We start from the raw sequence: 22,514 nt of genomic DNA on the forward strand, positions 1-22,514 counted from the left end.
CAACTGTCTGTAACCCCAGTTCCAGGGGATATGATACCGTCATGCAGACATACATGTAGGCAAAACACGAGTGCACTTAAAAATAAATCTTTGGGAAAGGAAGAAATAAAACACAAAAAGTAATTGCACTGACAGTACTTGTCCCAATAACTAGTCCCAGACTGTAGCCAGACTGTTCTTTGCATGTCACAACTTTGAATAAATGAATAATGATTTCTCCCACAGAATTTGCAGTTAAAAATGGTTTGCTAGAGCTGATGAAATGGCTTATCAGGAAAAGGGTCTTGACCCTGGCTGACCACCTGAACTGAGCTGGATCCCAGGACCCATATGGTAGAAGGAAAAAACCAGCTCCTGGAAGCTGTCCTCTGACCTCTGTGTCTGCACCTTGTCATGCACACATGCCCAAGTGCACACAGAGAAGAAAGGAAGGAAAGACAATTTTTTAAAATTAAGGTAATAGTTTAGAAGAAACTGGGGGATATACTTCAGTTGAGTGCTTGCCTAACAGGTATGTAATCCTGGGTTCTGTCCCCAGCAATACGAAAACCAAACCGAATGGCAGCAACATCAGCATTAAAGAGATTGAGGCTAGGGGCTGGAGAGATGGCTCAGAGGTTAAGAGCACTGACTGCTCTTCCAGAGGTCTTGAGTTCAATTCCCAGCAACCACAAGGTGGCTGACAACCATCTACAAATCAATCTGGTGTATATGTAATAAATAAATAAATCTTAAAAAAAAAAAAAGAGATTGAGGCTAGCCGGGCAGTGGTGGCACACATCTTTAATCCCAGCACTCGGGAGGTGGGAGGTGAGGCAAGTGGATCTCTGAGTTCGAAGCCAGCCTGGTCTACAAGAGCTAGTTCCAGGACAGCTTCCAAAGTCACAGAGAAACCCTGTCTCAAAAATAAATAAATAAATAAAAAGAGAGATGGAGGCAGGGGAACCAGCAGTTCAAGGTTATCCTGGGCTACATAGTGAATTTGGGGGTCAGCTTGGTCTATAAGTGTGTTTCAGTACAGCCAAGGCTACTGGAGAACCAGTACATCTTTCTTACTTCCTCAACACCTGATGGTGGTGGCTCATGCCTTAATCCTAGCACTCAGGAGGAGAGGGCAGGTGGATCTCTGAGTTCGAAGCCAGCCTGGTCTACACAGACCCAGTCTTGAAAAAACAAAAACAAATATCCTTCTTACCTCCTTGGGACAGAACACATAATCTGAATATTAATTATGAAAATAATAATAATAAATCATGAACACAATGGGAAAGCTAGATTTCAAGCCCCTGATTAAGACCCCAGGTTCAGCATTGTCTGCAACTACAGAGAGACGAAAACCACAGGAGCATTGGGAGGAAGGGTGGGTGGAGCCTGGAACAGGGCTTAGGTGGAGCCCACTGAGAAAGCCTGATCACTCCACTTCAGCTGGTTCTCCCTGAGCCACAAAGAGACTGCCACAAATGGAGTTCCTGTCTCCGTCTGTGGAGAGGAACTTCTCTCTCTACAAAAGATTTTGAGGGGCAAGCCGGGCGTTGGTGGCACACGCCTTTAATCCCAGCACTCGGGAGGCAGAGGCAGGCGGATCTCTGTGAGTTCGAGGCCAGCCTGGTCTACAGAGTTCCAGGACAGCCTCCAAAGCCACAGAGAAACCCTGTCTCGGGAAAAAAAAAAAAAGATTTTGAGGGGCCCACAATTTCCATGGGCTCTTGCTCATCACAACCATCAAGACACAATGATTTCTTACTTTCTTTTTTTGGGAGGAAGGGTTTTTTTGTTTTGGGTTTTGTTTGTTTGTTTGTTTTTGTTTGTTTGAAACAGGGTTTCTCGGTGTATCCCTTCTATCATGAAGCTCTCTCTGTAGACAGGTTGGCCTGGAACTCACAGAGATCCGCCTGCCTCTGCCTCCCAAGTGCTGGGATTAAAGGCGTGCACCGCTGCTGCCCAGCAATTTCTAGGGAGGCAGAGGCAGTCGAATCTCTGTGAGTTTGAGACCAGCCTGGTCTACAAGAGCTAGTTCCAGGACAGCCTCCAAAGGAATACAGAGAAACCTTGTCTCGAAAAAATAAAAAACAAACAAAAAAGTAGCGCATGCAGAGGTGAGGGGACAGATCTGTGGAGTTGGTTCTCTTCTTCCACCATGGTTCACAGAAATTGAAGTCAAGACATTAAGCTTGTGTAGGGAGCACTTCTCCACAATGAACAATCCCCCAGGCCCTTTCCAGACTGGCCTGAAACTTACTATTTAGTTCAGGCTGACCTCAAACTCCTGCTCCTTCTGCCTCTGCTTCCCAAGGGCTGGGTCACCGATGTATGTCCTCAAACTTGGATACACATTAGACAACAAAAGATGTCTACCTGAAAAGGCTCCCCTGTGGAATTCCAACTCGAGAACTTCTGAGAAAAGGAAAGTCAGTAGTACACGATGAAGATATCACTGGCTTGGGTATCGACCAGGTGTGGCAGCACACACCTTTTATCACAGTGGTCTGGAGGCAGAGGCAAGTGGGTCTCCAGGTTCAAGGCCAGCCTGATCTATAGAGAGTTCCAGGACAGCTGGGGCTACACAGAGAAACCTTGTCTGGAAAAGCAAAACAAAACAAAACAAAAAGGTAGAAGGAGAAAATAAAACTGTCCTTTGGTCTCCACATGCAAACAGTGGTTTGTGTTGAAGTGACTAAGGTAATGCCACCGTGTCCTGACCTCATTTTTTATCTTCATAGATACTCTAAGCCCCCTACTCCCCAACAGCCACATCGGTCTTTGGTATTTCTGTGACTCTGACTGTGGTCCTGTTATATTAACCCAATTAATTAATATTTATACACACTAAATATCAACTAAAAGAACTGGAAAGGTATAAATCAAAATGCACTACTTAATATAAAAGATCTGCTAAATTGAGTTAGATTTTATAAAAGTACACTACAAAAGCAGCCACATGGGCTGGACGTTGGTGGCACATGCCTTTAATCCCAGCATTGGGAGGCAGAGGCAGGCTGATCTCTGTGAGTTTGAGACCAGCCTGGTCTACAGAGTGAGTGCCAGGATAGGCTCCAAAGCTACACAGAGAAACCCTGTCTCGAAAAACAAAAGACTCATATGCTTGCTGGGAATTGAACCTGTCCATCTGGAAGAGTAGCCAGTGTTCTTAACCACTGAGCCATCTCTCCAGCCCAGGGTGAAGGACTCTAACAGGCCCAAGTACAGCAAATATGGTGCTGGTAGGTCTTGCCTTCTCCCCTTCTCTTGCTAAACTGTTAGATTACATTCCTAAAGCTAGACAACAAGGCCTGTTGCCTTATTTGGACACTTCCTTATGCCTGACTAAAACTCCAAGGTCCAGCTATCAAAACACCAAGGTCCAGCAATCAAAATTCATTAACTTGGCTAACTTGTCCAATCAGGACTTACCAACTCAGCACAGACTTCCCCTTTTCTCCTTAAAACCCATGCCTGCAGAAACACCTGCTGTCTGGCTTTGTGCAATCCAGAGGCAGCCCTCCTCGCCCTGACCCCACCACCCTGCTTGTCCCTCCTGGAATAATAAATCTCCTTTGTGCTGAGAACTTGGCGTCTGGGTGTGTTCCGTGCTGACTCCAAGGTCAATTCACAGTGGATCTCTTTGAGTTCAAGGCCAGCTTGGTCTATATAGTGAGTTTGAGGCCAGTCTGAGCTACAGAGGGAGACCCTGTCTCAAAAAAAATTACTCTCAAGAGGCTAGAAAGAAGGCTCTGCTGAGTGTAGGCTGATCTTCCAGAGGACCTGAGTTTGGTTCCAGCCCCTACAACCACCTGCAACTCCAGCTCCAGAGGATCCGACACCCTCTTCGGGTCTTCCTCAGGCCCCTGCACATACATGTGCATAAACACACAGAGACAAACATTCTCATGGGTGTGAGTGCCTTGCCTGCATGTGTATCTGTGTACCACATGCATGCAGTGCCCGCAGGGGTCAGATGAGGATGGCAGATCCCCTGGGACTGTTGTGAGCCACCATGTGGGTGCTGGGACTCAAACCCGAGAGTCCTCTGATAAAGCAGAGAACTCGTAGCTGCTGGCTGAGCCATGGCTTCCATCCCAAAGCCCAGAGTGTTTTCACTACAGGACCAAGTGACCATCAGTTACTACAGTTGAGATCTCTAGAAGTGTGCAAACCTACAGGGACAACACCATCAAGAGGGAGCCCCAATGCTCACTGCAGCCTCAGCACCGCCAGCAAGAAAGCAGGTGTGGATGTGGGCTCATCATTTGTAACAAATGGAGCACCCAGCTTACCCATGCTGGCAGTGGGGGCGGCTGTGGGTGGATGAGGACACGCATCACACGGGAACTCTCAGTGCTTTCCCTTAGATCTCACTGTGAGCCTAAAAACTGCTCTAAAGAATATTGATTTTTTTTTCAGTGCTGGGTACAGACTGGGGAACTTGTATATGCTAGGGAAGTGATTTGCCACCGGGCTGCACATACACAGTTAATCAATTTTTGTTTAATTTGAGGGGAACATGGGTAATAGGCTTCAGCAAGTAAAAAAGCTTGCTGCCGAGTCTGATGACCTGAGTTCAACACCAGGACCCACATGGTGAATGGAGAGAATTGATGCTCATAAATTTCCCTCTGATCCTCACAGGTATACCACACTCTGGCATGCTAGCCCCTACACACAAAATAAAAGAAAAATGTTTTGTTTTTTGGGGGGGGTTGTTTCAAGACAGGGTTTCTTTGCGTAGCTAGCTGTGTAGAACTCGCTCTGTAGACCAGGTTGGCCTCAAACTCACAGAGATCCACCTGCCTCTGCCTCCCGAGTGCTGGAATTAAAGGTGTACGCCACCATGACTTGGCTTGAAAAACATCTAACAAAAATGTTTGCTATGTGTGTGTGCACATATGTAGGCCAGAAAACAACAAGGCGGAGGTGGGCCCTCACTTTCCACCTTGCTCAAGATGGGCTGTTCATTATTTGCTACTGTGTAAGCCGTGACAGTTGACTGAGCTCCTAGGTACTCCCCTGCATCTACCTCCCATCCTGCTGCTGGAGTTCTGTGGTTACAGATGCACACCATGTCTAGCTTGACATATCTGGGTGTCTGTACTGGCTGGTTTGTGTCAACTTGACACAAGCTATAAGTTATCGGAGAGGAAGGAGCCTCAGTTGACAAGGTGCCTCTATGAGATACAACTGTAAGTGATTTTCTCAATTAGTGATCAATGGAGGAGGGCCCAGCCCATTGTGGATGGTGCCTTCCTTGGGCCGTTGGATCTGGGTTCTATAAAGAAAACAGACTGAGCAAGCCAGCGGAAGTAAACAGCATCCCTCCGTGGCCTCTGCTTCAGCTCCTGCCCTTTCTGAGTTCCTGTCCTCACTTCCTTCAATGATGAACAGTGCTGTGGAAGTGTAAGTCAAATAAAACCTTTTCACCCCAACTTGCATTTTGGTTGTTGTGTTTGATCTCAGCAATAGAAACCCTAAGACGGTGTCCAAACTCAGTTTCTCATGGTTGTGCAGTGAAAGCTTAACCCACTAAGCTATTTCCCCAGCCCTGCAGCTACCGGTTATTGCACAATCGCAATGCAGCTTGTGAGACTAAAGAACTGAATTCTTCATCGTACTAAACTTAAATTTCAATAAACTCAAATCACACACAGAACTAAACTGAGCAATGAGAGTAAGTTTCATTGGTGAGCAATGTGGTTTAATGGCAGAATGCTCATCTAGAACTCTCCAGTGAGGAGCTGGGGTGTGGTTCAGTGGTAGAGCACCTGCCTAGAATTCCCAAGAGAGGACACTGCCTGGTTTACATAGTTCTAGGCTATTCAGGAATACACGGTGAGTCTTCATCTCTCTCTTTTTTTTTATTTTTAATTTTGTTTTTTCAAAACAGGGTTTCTCTGTGTAACAGTCATGTCTATCCCGGAACTCCCTTGGGAGACCAGGCTGGCCTCCAACTCGCTGAGGTCAATCTGCCTCTGCCCTCCAAAGTGCTAGCACTAAAGGGGTGCACCACCACCCAGCTGATTTCACCTCATTTTTGTTTGTTTCGTTTTGCTCTTTTGAATTTGAATTGAATTCAAGGTTGAATTTGAACTTCTGATTCTCCTTCCTAACTCCCACATACTGAAATGGTAGCCCTGTACCATCCTGCCCAAACCAGTCTCTGCTATATACTGAATTTACTACCAGCTTGTGCCCAAGAGACTGTCTAAGCCAGGAGTTGGTGGCACACACCTTTAATCCCAGCACTCAGGAGGCAGAGGCAAGCAGATCTCTGTGAGTTTGAGGCCAGCCTGGTCTACAGTGCGAGTTCCAGAACAGCCTCCAAAACAATACATAGAAATCCTGTTTCGGAAAAAAAAAGGCCCTGTCCATCACACACACACACACACACACACACACACACACACACACACACAGTTTTGTTGGGCAGTAAGTGACTGAATGAAGAATCTAGTCAGTGGTGTGGGCTGTGAGGGTTCCTGTCTGTCTGTTGGATAACTACCAGCTGACCAGATGCGGTGTGCCCTGGGAAGGCCTCCCTTCTGCTCTGCCCCAACACTTCCCTTCTTCTGGTGCTAGGACAATGGATGATGTGTCAGCCGTCCCTCCCCAGCCTGGCATGTGTTCAAATCCTGCCACTGCCTCCCCAGAGCTGCCTCAGTTTCTCCACAGGTGAGATGGCCATCCTGCAAACAGTATTATGAGCAGGCTCCCTCTGTCCTCTTCATGGGGCTTCATGAAGGAAGACCTGGAATTCCAACCCTCCCACCTGTGCTGGGACAGGACCTGGGTGACCTGTGGAAGGAGAATGGGATTCAAGTCTGCAAAGGTGACTATTGGAGTCAGAGCTGCCTCATGGGGGAGCCAGTGGCCTGAAAAAGCCAGAGCCAACTGTCACGGGGTGGAGTCCGAAGAGGTGAATCTGCCCGGTTTCAGTGGGAGGAGAGAGCAGAGCAGAACCTCCCTCCCTCTCCCCCCCCTTTTGGTTTTGTTTTGTTTGGTTGTTTTTTGTTTGTTTTTGAGACAGGTCTCTTTGTAGCCCTGGTTGTCACTCTGTAGACTAGGCTGACCTCGAACTCAGAGATCTGCCTACCTCTGCTTCCCCAATGTTAGGATTACAGGCGTGTGCCACCACGGCTAGAATCTGTTGCTTGTAGTGCTGGAAAACTTTGCTTTCACTGGAAAACACAGAATCAAGAGCGGAGCCGGGCCGGGCGTTGGTGGCGCACGCCTTTAATCCCAGCACTCGGGAGGCAGAGGCAGGCAGATCTCTGTGAGTTCGAGGCCAGAGCGAGTTCCAGGACAGCCTCCAAAACAATACAGAGAAACCCTGTCTCAAAAAAAAAAAAAAAAAACCAAACAAACAAACAAAAAAAAGAATCAAGAGCGGGAACTTTTGCCTATCAGCTCACTCACCCCCCACTTGTTTTTTGTTTTGAAACAGGGTCTCATGTAGCTCAGGCTGGTCTCTATCTAACTCATCATATAGCCAAGGATGACCTTGGACTGGTCCTCCTGCTGGGGATCAAACCAAGGGCTTTTTGTATGCTAGGCAAGCACTCTGTCAACTACAGCTATTGTTGCTGCTGTTATTATTATTGCGGCTGGAGCAGGACCAGAAAAAGGTTGATAGGCTTCTCTGGTGATGTTCGAGGCCATGATACAATCTCTAGGAGGAGGGGGAGGTATGCACAGTGATAGGCCTTTGTTGTGAGCCTGGCCTTGAATAGCCAGTTTGCCTGCTATATCAGGGAGGAAAGGGGGCAGGGCCAGAGGATACACTGGATACTCTGGAGGCTACACTTTGGATCCTTTAATGGCAAAGATTGAAGGAGCACCAGCTGCTACTGGTGTGCCCATTTCTCAAATGGCGACTTGGCAGCCACCCTGGGTCCTGTTCTGTCCTGAGGGTAGTGTTTTGTCTTCCAGCTTTGTCCCCAGTCAACCCTAAATTCCAACCACACTTGCACTGTCTGCTTTTGATGACTCTTCTTCCAGCCTCTGCCCTGGTCTATGTATAAGCCAAGCCTGTTATTACCTTTGCTTTGGTCTCTTTTTCAAGATGGTCTCACTACGAAGCACTCTCTATCAAGGTTCTCACACAGTAGACCAGGCTGACTTCAAATGCACACATCCACCTGCCTTGGCTTCCAGACTACTGGAATTAAAGGTGTGTACCATCATGCCCAGCCTGTTTGGAGGGGGGTAAAAATAAAATTTCTTAAGATTTTGTTCTTTTCTGCTTTTCTGAGGTAGTTTCTTGTTTTAGGGACTTTTGTTTGAGGCAGTGCCAGACTGGCCTCAAACTCCATGCATAACTAGACGCCTAACAAGATTTATGAGATTCATTCCCTTAAAACAGGCCTCAGCCTCAGAGCTAGGATGACAAGTATCCACTATAGTGAGACCACATGGTCTCTGCTCTGGTTTTTGGTCTTGAGCCTTTAAAAGCTAGGCCAGCCCAGAACCTTGTGATTGTATATGCAATTTACCTTCACTTAATGGTGTTTATGATACACTGAATACCTCCTGAAAGCAGGGGTGCATCTGGTTTGGTTTTTACCCTACTGCCCAAGTGGTTGCTTGGGGAGTGAATGAGGGAGGGTGAAGGGCAAGATGTATAGGTTGCTGAATGGACAGACTGGTAGGTATACAGCTAAGTGGATGGAACAAATGAATGGGAGTCTCCACCCACCAGTTTTCTCTACCTGCATGAACAGTGGTTCAGGCAGAAGTTACTGACAGCATCAGTGCACATAATCCCAGCTGCAACTGTGCCTGGAGGGAATCAAAGGAGAGTCTTACACCCTTAAACTTTCTGTGGTCATGTATCTGGTAAAGAGCAGCCAAGACTGCTGGTACGGTCTTGCCGAACTCAAAGGCTCAGAAATGTGGCCTCTGGTGTTTTGTTTTTGGAGACAGGGTTTCTCTATTGTTTTGGAGGCTGTCCTGGAACTAGCTCTGTAGAGCAGGCTGGCCTCGAACTCAGAGATCCACCTGCCTCTGGTGTTCTTAGACATGCAGAAGGCAGTAAACTACCCTCCAGTCAGAAGACCAGACTCATGCTTCCCAGCTGACAGGAAAAGGTGCTGTCTCCAGGGAAGAACACATACTCTAGGTAGAGGAAGGTTGGAAGAGCAGGGTTGTGTTGATGATGCAGGAACCTTTGGCCCAGGGAGTATTCCCAATTCACGATGAACAACCTTCCAACACATGAAGACTTCAGAACTCAAATGGACAGGATATTTGAGATCCCTGGTTAAAGGTCATGATCCTTGTGCCCTCCCACTAAAAACTACTAGTCGAGGTCCAGCCCACCCTAGATCACCTCTTGGAGCAAAGGTGACAACTTCCCCATCTCCCGTTGCTACCCACAATCTAGCAAAGCAACATAACAACAAGCACGGTTTGTAAGGTGTGCACTTTATTAAACTGGTCTCAAGTCAGTGTACAGGCAAGCCCTGGCTGCCTCAACACCTCAACCCACTCCCAGGGAGACCAAAGCCTTCATACATCAAGTTGGGGGGACAAAAAAAAACACCCATGAGGGTCACGATGGCTGACCATTCAAAAATAAAAACAAAACTAAAAAAGTATTAAGGCGGAAGATTTAAAAAAATTTTCGCAGTACATAATTTACACAGAAGCAATGCTGTCACCTCCCCAGTGTGGACTCAGGGCATGGACTCAGCCATCCTCCTCTAGGGAATTGGGGTGGCTTTTGGGAGGGTGAGGGACTTCCTGTAGCCATCTCATGGGTACTTGGAATGACTTAAAAAAGGAAAAAAAATGTACAATCAAAGTCCTCAGCCACATTGTAGAACTTTGGGGGATGCTTGCTCCAACAGACTGCTGTCGCCTTCACCGTTCCAGTTTTTAAATCCTGAGTCAAAAGCGCCAAAACAAAACAAAACAAAAAAACAAAACCTTTTTTAAAAAAAATTTTAAAAACCCCAAAAAAAAAAAAAAACAAAAAACAAAGCCATGCCAATGTTGTCTCATTTTTTTTCTGCGCAAGTTAGGTTTTGTCAAAGAAAGGGTGTAAAACGCAGCTCAGTAACAGTCCGCCTAGAAGCATTTGCGGTGGACGATGGAGGGGCCGGACTCATCGTACTCCTGCTTGCTGATCCACATCTGCTGGAAGGTGGACAGTGAGGCCAGGATGGAGCCACCGATCCACACAGAGTACTTGCGCTCAGGGGGAGCAATGATCTGAAGAAGGCAAGACAGTGACAGTGAGTGCTCTGGATGCCTATCTTACCCACAGCCAAGGGGCTGACCTGGCAACCACAGGGCCCTCATGGGTCCAGGGCTAAGGATACTTAAGCTCACCTTGATCTTCATGGTGCTGGGAGCCAGAGCAGTGATCTCCTTCTGCATCCGGTCAGCAATGCCTGGGTACATGGTGGTGCCACCAGACAGCACTGTGTTGGCATAGAGGTCTTTGCGGATGTCGACGTCACACTTCATGATGGAGTTGAATGTAGTTTCGTGGATGCCACAGGATTCCATACCTGAGGGGAAAGGGAGAGATAGACTTATAGCATGGTCTCAAGAGTTGGTCGCAATTAGACGAAGAAACTAGGTCACTTCAACTCACCCAGGAAGGAAGGCTGGAAAAGGGCCTCAGGGCAACGGAACCGCTCGTTGCCAATGGTGATGACCTGGCCATCAGGCAGCTCATAGCTCTTCTCCAGGGAGGAAGAGGATGCGGCAGTGGCCATCTCTTGCTCGAAGTCCAGGGCAACATAGCACAGCTTCTCTTTGATGTCACGCACAATTTCCCTCTCGGCTGTGGTGGTGAAGCTGTAGCCACGCTCGGTCAGGATCTTCATGAGGTAGTCTGTCAGGTCCCGGCCAGCCAGGTCCAGACGCAGGATGGCATGAGGGAGAGCGTAGCCCTCATAGATGGGCACAGTGTGGGTGACCCCGTCTCCGGAGTCCATCACAATGCCAGTGGTACGACCAGAGGCATACAGGGACAGCACGGCCTGAATGGCTACGTACATGGCTGGGGTGTTGAAGGTCTCAAACATGATCTGTAAGGAAAAAGGAGGCATTGTCCAACTCCAAAAGCCACAAGTAGTCAAGGCAGGTAGTACTGCTGGGACAGATATGAGACATGCAGAGTGCAAGAACACAGCTAAGATAAGTGCTGGGAGGATCTCAGGACAGGGGCTCCACTTAAACCTACTGTGCATCTACTGAATACACACTCCAACGCCACTTATCACCAGCCTCATTAGGTTTGTCACACGAGCCATTGTTAGTACCTAAACCCACAGCACTGTAGGGTTCAAAACACCTAGTCAGAAAGGCAATCGAGAGAAAAAAAGACCTCATCGGGGAAAAAGCAGAAACTGCAAAGTTCCAAGGGAGACTCAGCTCATAGAAGAGTCCTATGGGAGAACGGCAGAAGAAAGACAATTGAGAAAGGGCGTGGCTGAGAGGTTGGCAAAGATGGAGGTGGTGGTAACCCTGGCTGCTGACCTGGGTCATCTTTTCACGGTTGGCCTTGGGGTTCAGGGGGGCCTCAGTGAGCAGCACAGGGTGCTCCTCGGGGGCCACACGCAGCTCGTTGTAGAAGGTGTGGTGCCAGATCTTCTCCATATCGTCCCAGTTGGTGACAATGCCGTGTTCAATGGGGTACTTCAGGGTCAGAATACCTCTCTTGCTCTGGGCCTCGTCACCCACGTACGAGTCCTTCTGGCCCATGCCCACCATCACGCCCTGCGGAGGGGAACGATGTTCTCAATATGGCCACCTCCCTCCAGGAAAACCCCAGCATCGCTACCCGCAAAGGGAAGGGTCACCTACCTGGTGCCTAGGGCGGCCCACGATGGAGGGGAAGACGGCCCGGGGAGCATCGTCGCCCGCGAAGCCGGCTTTGCACATGCCGGAGCCGTTGTCGACAACGAGCGCAGCGATATCGTCATCCATGGCGAACTATATCAGGGCACAAAAGAGGGTCGTGGTCAACGCGGGCCACTAGGCGCAGCCGCTGCCGCCCTGCCCACTTCCGGCACGCCGCGGCCTCGGGCCGCCAGGGGGCGCGCGCCCAAGCTCTGGGGACAAAGGAAGCCCAGGCCGGCCGCGTTATTACCATAAAAGGCAAACGCTGGTCCGGAGGCGGCCCCACGGCAGGAAGCCAGGCCTCCGCCCCCTCCCCAAACGGGCGCAAGCCCCGCCTTCACCCCGCCGGCGGGCGGCTAGAGCGCGCGCGGGAGGCGACCACACCCAGCAGGAAGCGCGAGCAGGCGCTCCCGCGACCCCGCCCCTTCCGGACAACGGCCCCGCCCTCGCCCAACCCCGAGTGGCCGCGCTCCAAGTCTCAATACGCACGCGCAAGTTTTAACTTGGCAGAGGGGGAAGAGGAAGGGCTGCCTCCCCAGCGTGCACGCGCCCCAATACCCAGCCATAGAGCGCGCAAGCGCAGTGGCATCCCAGCCCCCACCCGGCCGAGCCGGCCCCGCCGCGCCCGCCAGCCCGGCAAGCCAAATGGGCAAACCAGTTTAGACAAAGACCCATGGGCCACCAAGGCGTGATCCTAACGTTTGGCTCCCAACATTGTGTTCCCTCAAAGTGGGCAGATACGGTTCAACACCCAAAAGCTGCATCGGCTCTCATAGCGCCCACACTGCGACCATAATGGGTCCCCAAGCCGTGTGCTCTGAGCCAGAGCAGGTCCACCAATGTCTACACCGTGGCAATGCGGCTGCAAAGGGTCTACACCCTGGACTGAAAGTTGGATCTAAAAGTGTCCGCTCCGCTCCCCGGCACCACCGTCCACCCTTCCCTGGTGCCCGCGCTGAGTGTCTCCCGCGACACTGCAGCAAAGTGACTGCTCCCGGGAGGGCTGTGGCCTGCTGGGCCTGTTGTCCCTGCTTACCTGGTGGCGGGTGTGGAGCGGCGAAGAAAGAGCTGCGAGAGGTCTGTGCTCGCGGGTGGACGCGGACTCGACAGTGGCTGCGCGTTGCGCCGCTGGGTTTTATAGGACGCAACTGCGGCCACTCGAGCCATAAAAGGCAACTTTCGGAACGGCGAGCGCTGATTGGCTCCACGCCGCTCACTCACCGGCCTAGCCGCACAGTGCAGCATTTTTTTACCCCCTCTCCCCTCCTTTTGGAAAAAAAAAAGAGAGAGAGAGAAAGCGAGATTGAGGAAGAGGATGGAGAGTTTGGGAAATGGGTGCTGGCCCCATAGTCCTAAACATGCACGACTGACCTCCGCCCTTGTGGACACTGCCCGATTCAGGGTCTCGGTTATCAGGCCTGCATTGTGGGAGTCACCCACCCACCCCAGGACCCTCTGGGTGTGGATGTCACGTGAACATTGAGTACCTCGATGGGCAAGGGTCAGCATGGAGGCCCAGTCCGTGTTTACGTGGCTCCTTGTTTGAGGAACACGCGGAGCCTGGATTGAATGGGCCGGGAGTCACTCCCCCTTGCAAGCAATAGCCTGAAAGCCAGCTCTGGGGGACTTCTGGTGGGGTTCCAATTTGCTAGGTATGTTGGGGTGCGATTTAGAAGCAAAACTGGTTGGAAGGGTCTTCACGGGTTTGGGTCACTTAGGAGACTCAGGGCCACACACCAAGGACAGGGCAATCCTGGTGGTCCAGTCACTGGACTTGTTGCAGGAAGATGTCTCCCGATGTCCCTTGCCCCAGACCTAGAAAGGAACTGCTCTATAGAACAAGCAAAACTTGTTATGGAGTCCGGACACTTTTGGAGGGCTGCCTGATCACACCCAGGCAAGACTGAGCCAGGGCCGTTAGCTGGTGGCTCTGGGTGGCTGCCAGGCACAGTTGGGCTGGGGCCCACCATCTATCCTCGGTTAGCTGTGTTCTGGTCCATCTGGAGGCTGTGAGGACTTGGGAGAGACAGTGTGCTCAGAGAGGAGTTGGTGGTGCCTGGAGCCCGGATTCCACCAGAGGAGACCCCTCCCCTCTCCTCAACATGGGTCTGTTTATCAAAATTTCAGCGCCCGAGAGTGTTCTGCTCAGCAGATACCTACACCAGGGATCGGGGGTGAGGGATCCCTGGCTTAGCTTAGAGGGACACACACCTCCTGGAAGAAGGTGACAGAAATCTGAATTTAGGCAAGAAGAGTGCTTCTTCAGGGGAGATGCTCTGTGCCTGTCACGGCTTTGCAAAGGCATAGTAGGGGCTCACTGAGTGTAGGTGTTGAAACCAAGGAAGGCTTAGTCCATATATGGACTACAGCAGTGGCCCTGCATGAGGAGGCTGGACCAACTTCCTTGTGCTAGGCTGGTAGCAAAGCATTTTGAAGTTGCAGAGGCCTCCAGTATGGAAAGGGTGACCCCAGCAAACACTGGAAACACACCCCCAGGTTCAGGGCTACTCTGTTGTTCCCACAAAAGAGATTTGACAGAAGCCTTCTGCAGTCACCAACCTGGGCCTAAGAGAACTTTCCCAGCCACTTCCCTCCCTGCCTCCGGGGGACGGGACTGCCCTGGCCCTGGCCCTGGCCCTGGCCCTGTATCTGTATCTCTCGGTTGTTCAGGCTGTTTGCCAGCTGCCGGAGGACCTGCCAGCCCTGCGATTCACAGGTGGGGGTGGGGCAGGGAGGACTGCCCGCAGTGTTCCCAGGGGAGTCCTGGTAGGTGCAGGGGAGAATATGCCACCAGGGGTGCAGGACGAAGTGGGGGCCTCTTGTGTGACACTAGGCAGCTTTACTAGGAGACCAGATTCCCAGGCAGGACCTGTGTTGCCACTTTGTCAAGGGGCAGGCACTCCTGCCCCACCCTACCTCTGGAACAGTTCTAATGTGTCCCACTGGCTTATGGTTCTGTCTGGTCTGCAATGGCCATTTTCCAGTGTTCTCTGAGGCATGAGAGAGTTTCTTGTTTTGTTGGGAAGTTTTTTTGTGTGTGGGGTTTTGTTCTTTTGTTTTTTGACAGTGTATCGAGCAGCCTAAGCTGGCCTCAAATTCTCTATGTACCCAAGTAACCTTGAACTCCAAATCCTCCTGCCTCCACTTCCTGAGTGTTGTGATTAAAGGCATGTGCCACCAACCATGCCCAGCGCCTCCTGCTTGTTTGAAACAGTGTCTCCCTATATAGCCCAGGCTGGCCTCCAACTCCTGATCTTCCTGCCTCAGCTTCCTGAGTAACTACGCAGACAGTCATGGTGCCTATTCAGGCTAGTCTTAATAACTCAGCACTGCCCCCAACCCCCACAACATCAAACAAGCCAGCCCTTTGAGGGGGGCTCTGTCACCCCCACTTCCTCCCATTACACACACACTGAGGGGCTCTGTTCTGCCGGATGAATGAGAGACCGCCTGGCCTGGGTGTCCTCAGCCATGAAAGAGGAGAGGACCCTGAGAGGACAGCAGGCCCGGAGGGGGAGGCCAGAGTTGTTGAGTTTGGGGTGCAGACAGGAGAAAGCTCAGAAAGCAGGGTGGGGGTGGGGGAAAAGAGGAAGTGGAGGAAGGGGAAGGCAGAGGAAGTGAAGCTGGTCTTCTGTGGAGAACTTTGCCCTCACAAAGCCCTGTCACTGTCAGGAAGGCACCCAGCTGGCAGGCACAGCGTGGCTCAGCGAGGGATGACACCTGTAGCTTTAATTTTTTTTTTCTTTTTTCTTCAAGGGCCCCCTGCCCTGAAAGACCTTGGGACAAGAGAATCTCATTCAAGGCCTGCTCCCTGGTGCTTCTCTCAGAAGTCACGTCCTCACTTCTGCTGGGGACATTCAAGCCCAGCTGTCCAGGAAGACCCTAAGCTGCACATTTTAGAGAAGAAATTGAGGAAGAAGGGAACTTCCTGTTACACTTGCAAGGGCTCTGTCCAAGAGGGTGGCTCCCTGGGGACAGCGGGATGTCAGTTGTCAGTAGGACACTAACTGAGGGAAGGAAAGGCCTGGAGCATCCCGGAAAGCATACTCCCTTTTTACCGACTAGGAAACTGAGGCAGGACTGACACTGAGTGCCCAGTGCCTTGAGATCCAGCCATAAGGCCTCTGTACTCAGGGCCCCTCCCTGGGTAAAGTGGCCTCTGGAATGTCCCCAGGGACTGGGTCCAAGGGCTGCTCTGAAGCTGGAATTCCTAGCCCCACCCCCTCCTTAGTACATATTTCTAACTCCCGGGGTTCAGTGAGGGCAAACCAAAGGCTCCTGGTCATAAGGTACCACTGCAAGAATCTACTGGAACATGCTGGCAGGTCCTCCCCACCCATGCTCCCATGCTCCTGAGCCCCTCAGGGCTTTTAGAATACAAGAGGTTTGTGAATGAGGATGGGGTTCCTCTATCTAACTTCTCAGCCTCTGGGGCCAGCTTCAGGCTGCCCTCACCAGGTCCAGAGAGAGCAAGTGATCCAGGTAAGATGACCCAGAAAAGGAATAGCCTAGGGTCAAAGCAGATGGACCTTTTCCCCCAAGCAGCTGCTGAGTTACATACGCAGTTGCAGTACCTGCTGCCTGCTGTGTGGCTGGGGGAGGGTGTAAGGGGGGGGATGCAGTGGGTATGGACATGGGATGGTTTATCAGGCCCTGTTTTGAAAAATGGGAATAAAGCAAGCAAGTGCCTTGAGCTAGCACTCAAATAAGAGAAGTTTGCTGGTACCAAGAAGGAAAGCGAAAGATTTCTTTAGGGCTGCCTAGGTAGCTCCGTGTTAAAGGTATTCTTGCCTCCAAGGTTCACTACCTGAGTTCAATCTCTGGAACCCACATGTTGGAAGGAGAGAACCAACTCCCTCAAGTTGTCCTTTGACCTCCATGTTATAACTGTGTCATGCACCCCCCCATAAATCAATGTAGGTTTTTTGTTTGTTGATATTGTAAGCTGGTCTCAAACTCACAGAGATCCGTCTGCCTCTGCCTGCCCAGTCAGTGCTGGAATTAAAGGCATGCACCGACACTGCCCGACTCTATATATATATATGATTTCTCTGTGTAGCCCTGGCTGTGCTGGAACTTGCTCTAGACCAGGCTGGCCCCAAACTCACTGAGATCCACCTGCCTCTGCCTCCCAAGTGCTGGGATTAAAGGTGTGTGCCACCATGGCCTGGCTCTCTAAGATAATGTTTAAAGATTTATTGCTTTTATTTATGTGTATGTGTGCCTGCAGGAGTTTAAGGGCACCACATGAATACAGATTCCAGATGGTTGAAAACCACCTCACGAGGGTATTGGAACCCGAACTCAGGTCCTCTGCAAGAGCAATAACCACTGAGATATCTCTCTAGTCTCAAAAAAAAAAACATTTTTTAAAAAAGATTTCCACCAGGCATGGTGGCACACACCTTTAAGCCCAGCACTCGGAAGGCAGAGGAAGGCAGATCTCCGTGAGTTCAAAGTAGGCTGGTGTACATAAAGAGTTCCAAGATAGTCAGGACTGTCCAGAGACCCTGTCTCAGTAAACCCATTAATCAATCAATCATCAATCAGGTTTCCTTAGGAAGGGCACACAGTGAGGGCTCTTTTTTAATCCTTGTTGCTTATGCTACATTTACTTGTGTGTGTGCCACATGAACCTGTGGAGATTAGAGGACAGCTTGGGGAGGTGACTTTCTCCTACCATGTTAGGTCCCAGGAGTCAAATTCAGACTTTGTGGCAAGAGCTGGAACTCCCTGAGTCGTCTCACCAGCCTTTTTGTCTTTTTTGTTTTAGACAGTCTCTCCTAGTCCAGCTGCTTTGACTCCCTGATCCTGGGGCCTCCCCCACTGGATGACACAGACATGCCCCACCATGCCCAGCTGGTGTTTTTGTTTTGAAACAGTCTCATAAGGCTGACCTGAACCAGCATGTAGGGAGGACGATGATCTTGAATTCTTTTATCTTTTTAAGATTTATCTTGCCGGGCATTGGTGGCTCATGCCTTTAATCCCAGCACTTGGGAGGCAGAGGCAGGCGGATATCTGTGAGTTCGAGGCCAGCCTGGTCTACAGAGTGAGTTCCAGGACAGCCTCCAAAGCCACAGAGAAACCTTGTCTCGAAAAACCAAAAAAAAAAAAAAAAAAAAAGATTTATCTTGTGCCCCTGAACATCAGAAGGGGTGTCAGGTCCCCTGGAACTGGAGTTACAGACAGTTGTGAGACATCCAATGTGGTGCTGGAACCAAACTCATGTCCTCTGCAAGAGCAGTCAAATGCTCTTAACCTCTGAGCCATCTCTCCAGTCCCCAGTGAAATGCGCTTAACCACCGAGTTACCGCTCTAACTTCTGACCTTGAACACTTGGTTCTCTAGTATTCACCTTCCCATCACAGGGAACACTACCACACTCTCACTCTCTTTGAGACAGACTTTCTATGCATCCTAGGCAGGCCCTGAACTGGTGATCATCCTGATTGAGTATTCTAAACACCTGGACAACCTGAAGAGACCAAGGTCCCCAGGAGTGCCAGCCTTCGGGTGATATCAAGCTGGTTGCCACCCCTTGCGGGCTGTGAATTGGCTTAATAAAATCTGTGTGTGTGTGTGTGTGTGTGTGTGTGTGTGTGTGTGTGTGTGTGTGTGTGTGTGTGTGTGTGTCTGGGTGTGTGCACCACACATGACAACTTGAAGAGTCAGTCAGGTCCCTCTCTCCACCACATGAAGAGTTGCTGGGGACTGAACTCAGATCATCAGGCTTGGTAGCAAACTTCTTTACCCACTGAGACATGTTTGCTTTTCTTTAAGACAGGGTCTCATACTATTATGGTGCAGCCTGGCCTCAAACTCACAGCCCCATGCTGAGATGAGGAGCATACTCCTATGCCCCAAGCCAGGAACTGGGGAACTTCTTAGACTTCTTGGGAGAGTTTTGAAAAATCCTTTTAAAAACTACCTTCTGTCTTGGTCCCCTAGGGCACCAGAAAAACTGCCCCACCCTTCTGGGGAGTTCCCAGACTTGCAAATTCAAAGTGATTTATTCAGAAATAGAAAAGAAACTTCCAGGTCTTCCCCTGTGCACACACCAGTGGAGCACTTTCTGCTTGTCCCTGGGTGGGCAGGATTCCTGTCCCTGCCTACAGATGGAAACACCACCCAGTGCTCAGTGGAAAGCAGTCAGAGGGATGGAGGGAGATGGGGTATCCACTTATCTCTGGATCCAAATTCACAGCCCGCAAGGGGGTGGCAACCAGCTTGATATCACCCGAAGGCTGGCACTCCTGGGGACCTTGGTCTCTTCAGGTTGTCCAGGTGTTTAGAATACTCAATCAGGATGATCATCAGTTCCGGGCCTGCCTAGGATGCATAGAAAGTCTGTCTCAAAGAGAGTTGGAAGAAATAGTTCTGGGGTAGAGCACCTGCCTGAATCTCCCAGTGAGGAGCTGGAAGTGTAGCTCAGCAAAGTGTGGTCCCTAACTCAGGATAGTCTTTGTGGTTCAGATGTTTAATCCCAGAACTTGAAAGGCAAAAGCAGGTAGATCTCTATGAGTTCGGGGGCCGCTTGGTCTACGGAGTGAGTTCCAAGGCAGCCAAACTAGATGAGAAACCCTGTCTGGTCAAAAAAAAAGTGGTCTCTAACTCATGCAAAATCCTGCCTTCCATCCCCAGTACAGTAAACAAATAACAAAACAGATAGGCAGTCTGGAGTGTACAGGAAAGCAAAGTTTAAAGGTCAGGTCATTGCTGGGTCATTTGGTCAGTATGAGGGGCTTGCCTCCTTCCTAGTAGAGAGCTTAATTTTAACAACATCCTGCCTAACCAGGGTGGTGGTGCATACCTTTAATCCTAGAACTCAGAAGGCAGAGGCAGATGGATCTCTGTAAATTGGAGGCCAGCCTGTTCCAGGCAAGCCAAAGCTACATAGTAAGAACCTGTCTCAAAAAAAAAAAAAAAAAAAAGCAAACCAACAAAAAACCCTACCTGCCCCCAGATTTTTAGGGTATACTTGGAAATGCCCCTCACAAGTGGAGAAGTGCAGTTTACCTAGGGGGATGACGGCCTTGGAGGAAGAGGGACTGGGTAGATGCAGGTGTGTCTGGCCACAGTTGACTCATAAACTGAGCCCCTAGGGGTCATCCTGTGCCTCAGTCCCAGCCTCCCAGCCTGCTGAGGTCCTCCTACAGGGTACTGAGTGCTACCTCTAGTTCACCACACCCTACCCAGTCAGCCGGAATCTCCCTGTTCCTTAGATGAACAAACAAGACAGCGTAAGACCAAATATGGTGGCATAGGCTTATCACTCCAGCTATTCCAGGGGCTGAGGCAGGATGATTGCAAGAACTGGAGGCTAGACTATCTAAAAAAAATATTTTAAACTAGGCATGGTGACACATTCCTAGAATCCCAGCACTCAGAAGGCAGAGGCAAGCAGATTTTATGAGGCTGAAGGCAGCCTGGTCTACATAATGAATTACAGGCTAGCCAAGGCTACATAGTAAGTCTCTACAAACAAATAAAATGACTCTTGGTTGGCCACCAGAACTGGACGGCAAGACCTTATTACTGAAGATACACACTACTCTTTGGTTGAGGACCACAGGGAAATGAAAGTGACTGAAAAACTCCTCTCTGCCGGCTAGCAGGCACAGTGCTGGAGGGTGCGGTGTGGGCCACAAGAGTTGGGTAGGGTTGGGCATCAATGGTACTACCCAGCAGTGAGCCTGCAGGCTGCAGTAGTGACCTGCCAAGGAAGAGGTGTTCACTGGTGCTATAATGGCATGAAGGTTCTGGTGGTTACCAGAAACCACTGCTTGCTTGCTTGCTTTCTTTCTTTTCTTTTTTTTTCTTTTTTTCGAGACAGGGTTTCTCTGTATTGTTTTGAGGCTGTCCTGGAACTCCCTCTGTAGACCAGGCTGGCCTCGAACTCACAGAGATCCACCTGCCTCTGCCTCCCGAGTGCTGGGATTAAAGGCGTGCGCCACCACCGCCTGGCTTTCTAATTGGATTTGAAACCAGAAATGAATTTAGGCCCAGACTATAAACCTTGTCAAAAAGCCTATGGTTTGGAGATCACAGTCTTAGGGAGGAATCTACTATTATTGTTTTGCTAAAGGACATATTGTCAGTCTCCCTTCTAAACACTTATGCTTACTCTCACTGGCTAACGTTCTCCCAACCTTGGCCAGAAAAGCCTCTTTCTGAAGCAGTCAGGTGTTAACAGCCTCATGACCAGCCTAAGACTAGTGGTAAGTACAAGTGACTATTAAGCACTGACCTTAAGAGGGCCATCTATATCAAACCCACACCCCACCTTCTAAAACTCAGAGAACATACCAGAAGAGAGGTGGGAAATGTAAGAGCCGGAGGATGGAGAAGAATGTTGTGAATGCTGTGTCTGGGGACCTGCCATGGTCATTGCAATCATGAACTTGTAGCTACAGTGACACGCACAGGAGCAGCCAATAGAGCCGGCAGTGGTAGCACACACCTTTAATCCCAGCACTCAGGAGGCAAATTTTGAGTCCAAAGAGCCAGCCGGATCTACAGAGTAAGTTCCAGGACAGCCACACCCAGAAACCCTGTCTCGAAAAACCAAACCAACCCCCCCCCCCAAATAAAAATGTCCCAACAGGCTGCACGGCTTAGTGGGACACACCTCGAATGCTAGGATTTAGGAAGCAGAGGCAGGCAGATCTCTGTGAATTCCAGGCCAGCCTGGTCTAAATGGTAAGTTCCAAGTCAGCCAGTACTACATGAGACTCCATCTCAAAAAACAAAACAAGGCTGAGGATGGGGAACATGAGGTGGGAAGTTGGATAGGAAATGTATCAAATACCTGAGGAAAATGGTAGTGAAAAGTAAAGGGGAGTTGGAGGGAAAAGTTGGGGTGCATATGAGCAAAATACATTGCTTACATATATAAAAATTTCAGGCAGGGTATGCCGATGCACACCTTTTTTTTTTTTTTTTTGGTTTTTTTTCGAGACAGGGTTTCTCTGTGGCTTTGGATGCTGTCCTGGAACTCACTTTGTAGACCAGGCTGGCCTCAAACTCACAGAGATCCGCCTGCCTCTGCCTCCCGAGTGCTGGGATTAAAGGCGTGCGCCACCAACGCCCGGCTAGCCGATGTACACCTTTAATCCCAGCTCTCATAAGGCAGAAGCAGGTAGATCTCTGTGAGTTTAAGTTCCAGGACAACAGCCAAGGTAACAAAGAGAAACCCAGTCTCAAAAAAACTGTGTGTGTGTGTATTCTATTAAAATAAAAAAATAAGAGGTTGGAGACATAGCAGTAGGTTAAGAGCATCTGTTGCTCTTGTAGAGAGTTCCCAGCATCCACAACAATCTGTAACTCCAGTACAAGGGATCTGATGCCCAGTCTGCACCAGCACAAGCATAGTACACATACAGAGATGTAGGCAAAGTACTTCTACACATAAAATACAACAAATCTAAAAATACTACATAAGTAAATAAATAAAAAGGGTTGGTACATCAGTCATGTCGGTTTTTTCTTGTAAACCAATCACTTGTAAGAATGACGAAAGAGGATTACCCAGAGACCAGAGAGCCTACATTGTGAGTTTCAGGTCAAGCTAGACTATAGATCCAGACACCATCTCAAAAACAAACCAAAAAGGTCTGGGCTGTGACTCAATTGGTGGAGTGCTTGCCTAACAAGCCCAAATCTCTGGG

General features: G+C 49.8%; 1 protein-coding gene across 2 annotated transcripts; it reads right to left on the bottom strand.

Moving 5' to 3' along the window:
* Positions 1-9,398: 9,398 nt before the first annotated feature.
* Positions 9,399-13,034, bottom strand: Actb (actin beta). 2 transcript variants are annotated; one of them, XM_013120404.3, is made up of 6 exons: positions 12,881-13,034; positions 11,809-11,937; positions 11,482-11,721; positions 10,592-11,030; positions 10,324-10,505; positions 9,399-10,203 (listed from the first exon to the last, which is right to left on the bottom strand). In XM_013120404.3, exons 2-6 carry the CDS (start codon positions 11,929-11,931, stop codon positions 10,060-10,062), a joined length of 1,128 nt encoding a protein of 375 aa, XP_012975858.1. In that variant the 5' UTR covers positions 11,932-11,937; positions 12,881-13,034; the 3' UTR covers positions 9,399-10,059. The 2 variants fall into 2 exon arrangements, with proteins under 2 accessions (XP_012975858.1, NP_001268524.1); NM_001281595.1 differs by lacking the exon at positions 12,881-13,034 and having other exon boundaries at positions 10,060-10,203; positions 11,809-11,931.
* Between the last annotated feature and the right edge of the window lie 9,480 nt (positions 13,035-22,514).

This window comes from Mesocricetus auratus, unplaced genomic scaffold, assembly GCF_017639785.1.
Source record: "Mesocricetus auratus isolate SY011 unplaced genomic scaffold, BCM_Maur_2.0 Super-Scaffold_100008, whole genome shotgun sequence".
In the NCBI taxonomy this organism is placed as follows: domain Eukaryota; kingdom Metazoa; phylum Chordata; class Mammalia; order Rodentia; family Cricetidae; genus Mesocricetus; species Mesocricetus auratus.

Excerpts from the sequence above, each read along its gene's own strand:
- Actb (XM_013120404.3), bottom strand. The coding sequence starts at position 11,931 with ATGGATGACGATATCGCTGCGCTCGTTGTCGACAACGGCTCCGGCATG. Across the intron at positions 11,722-11,808 it reads TGGGCCGCCCTAGGCACCAG|GGCGTGATGGTGGGCATGGG; the intron begins GTAGGTGACCCT and ends TCCCCTCCGCAG. Across the intron at positions 11,031-11,481 it reads ACCGTGAAAAGATGACCCAG|ATCATGTTTGAGACCTTCAA; the intron begins GTCAGCAGCCAG and ends TTTTCCTTACAG.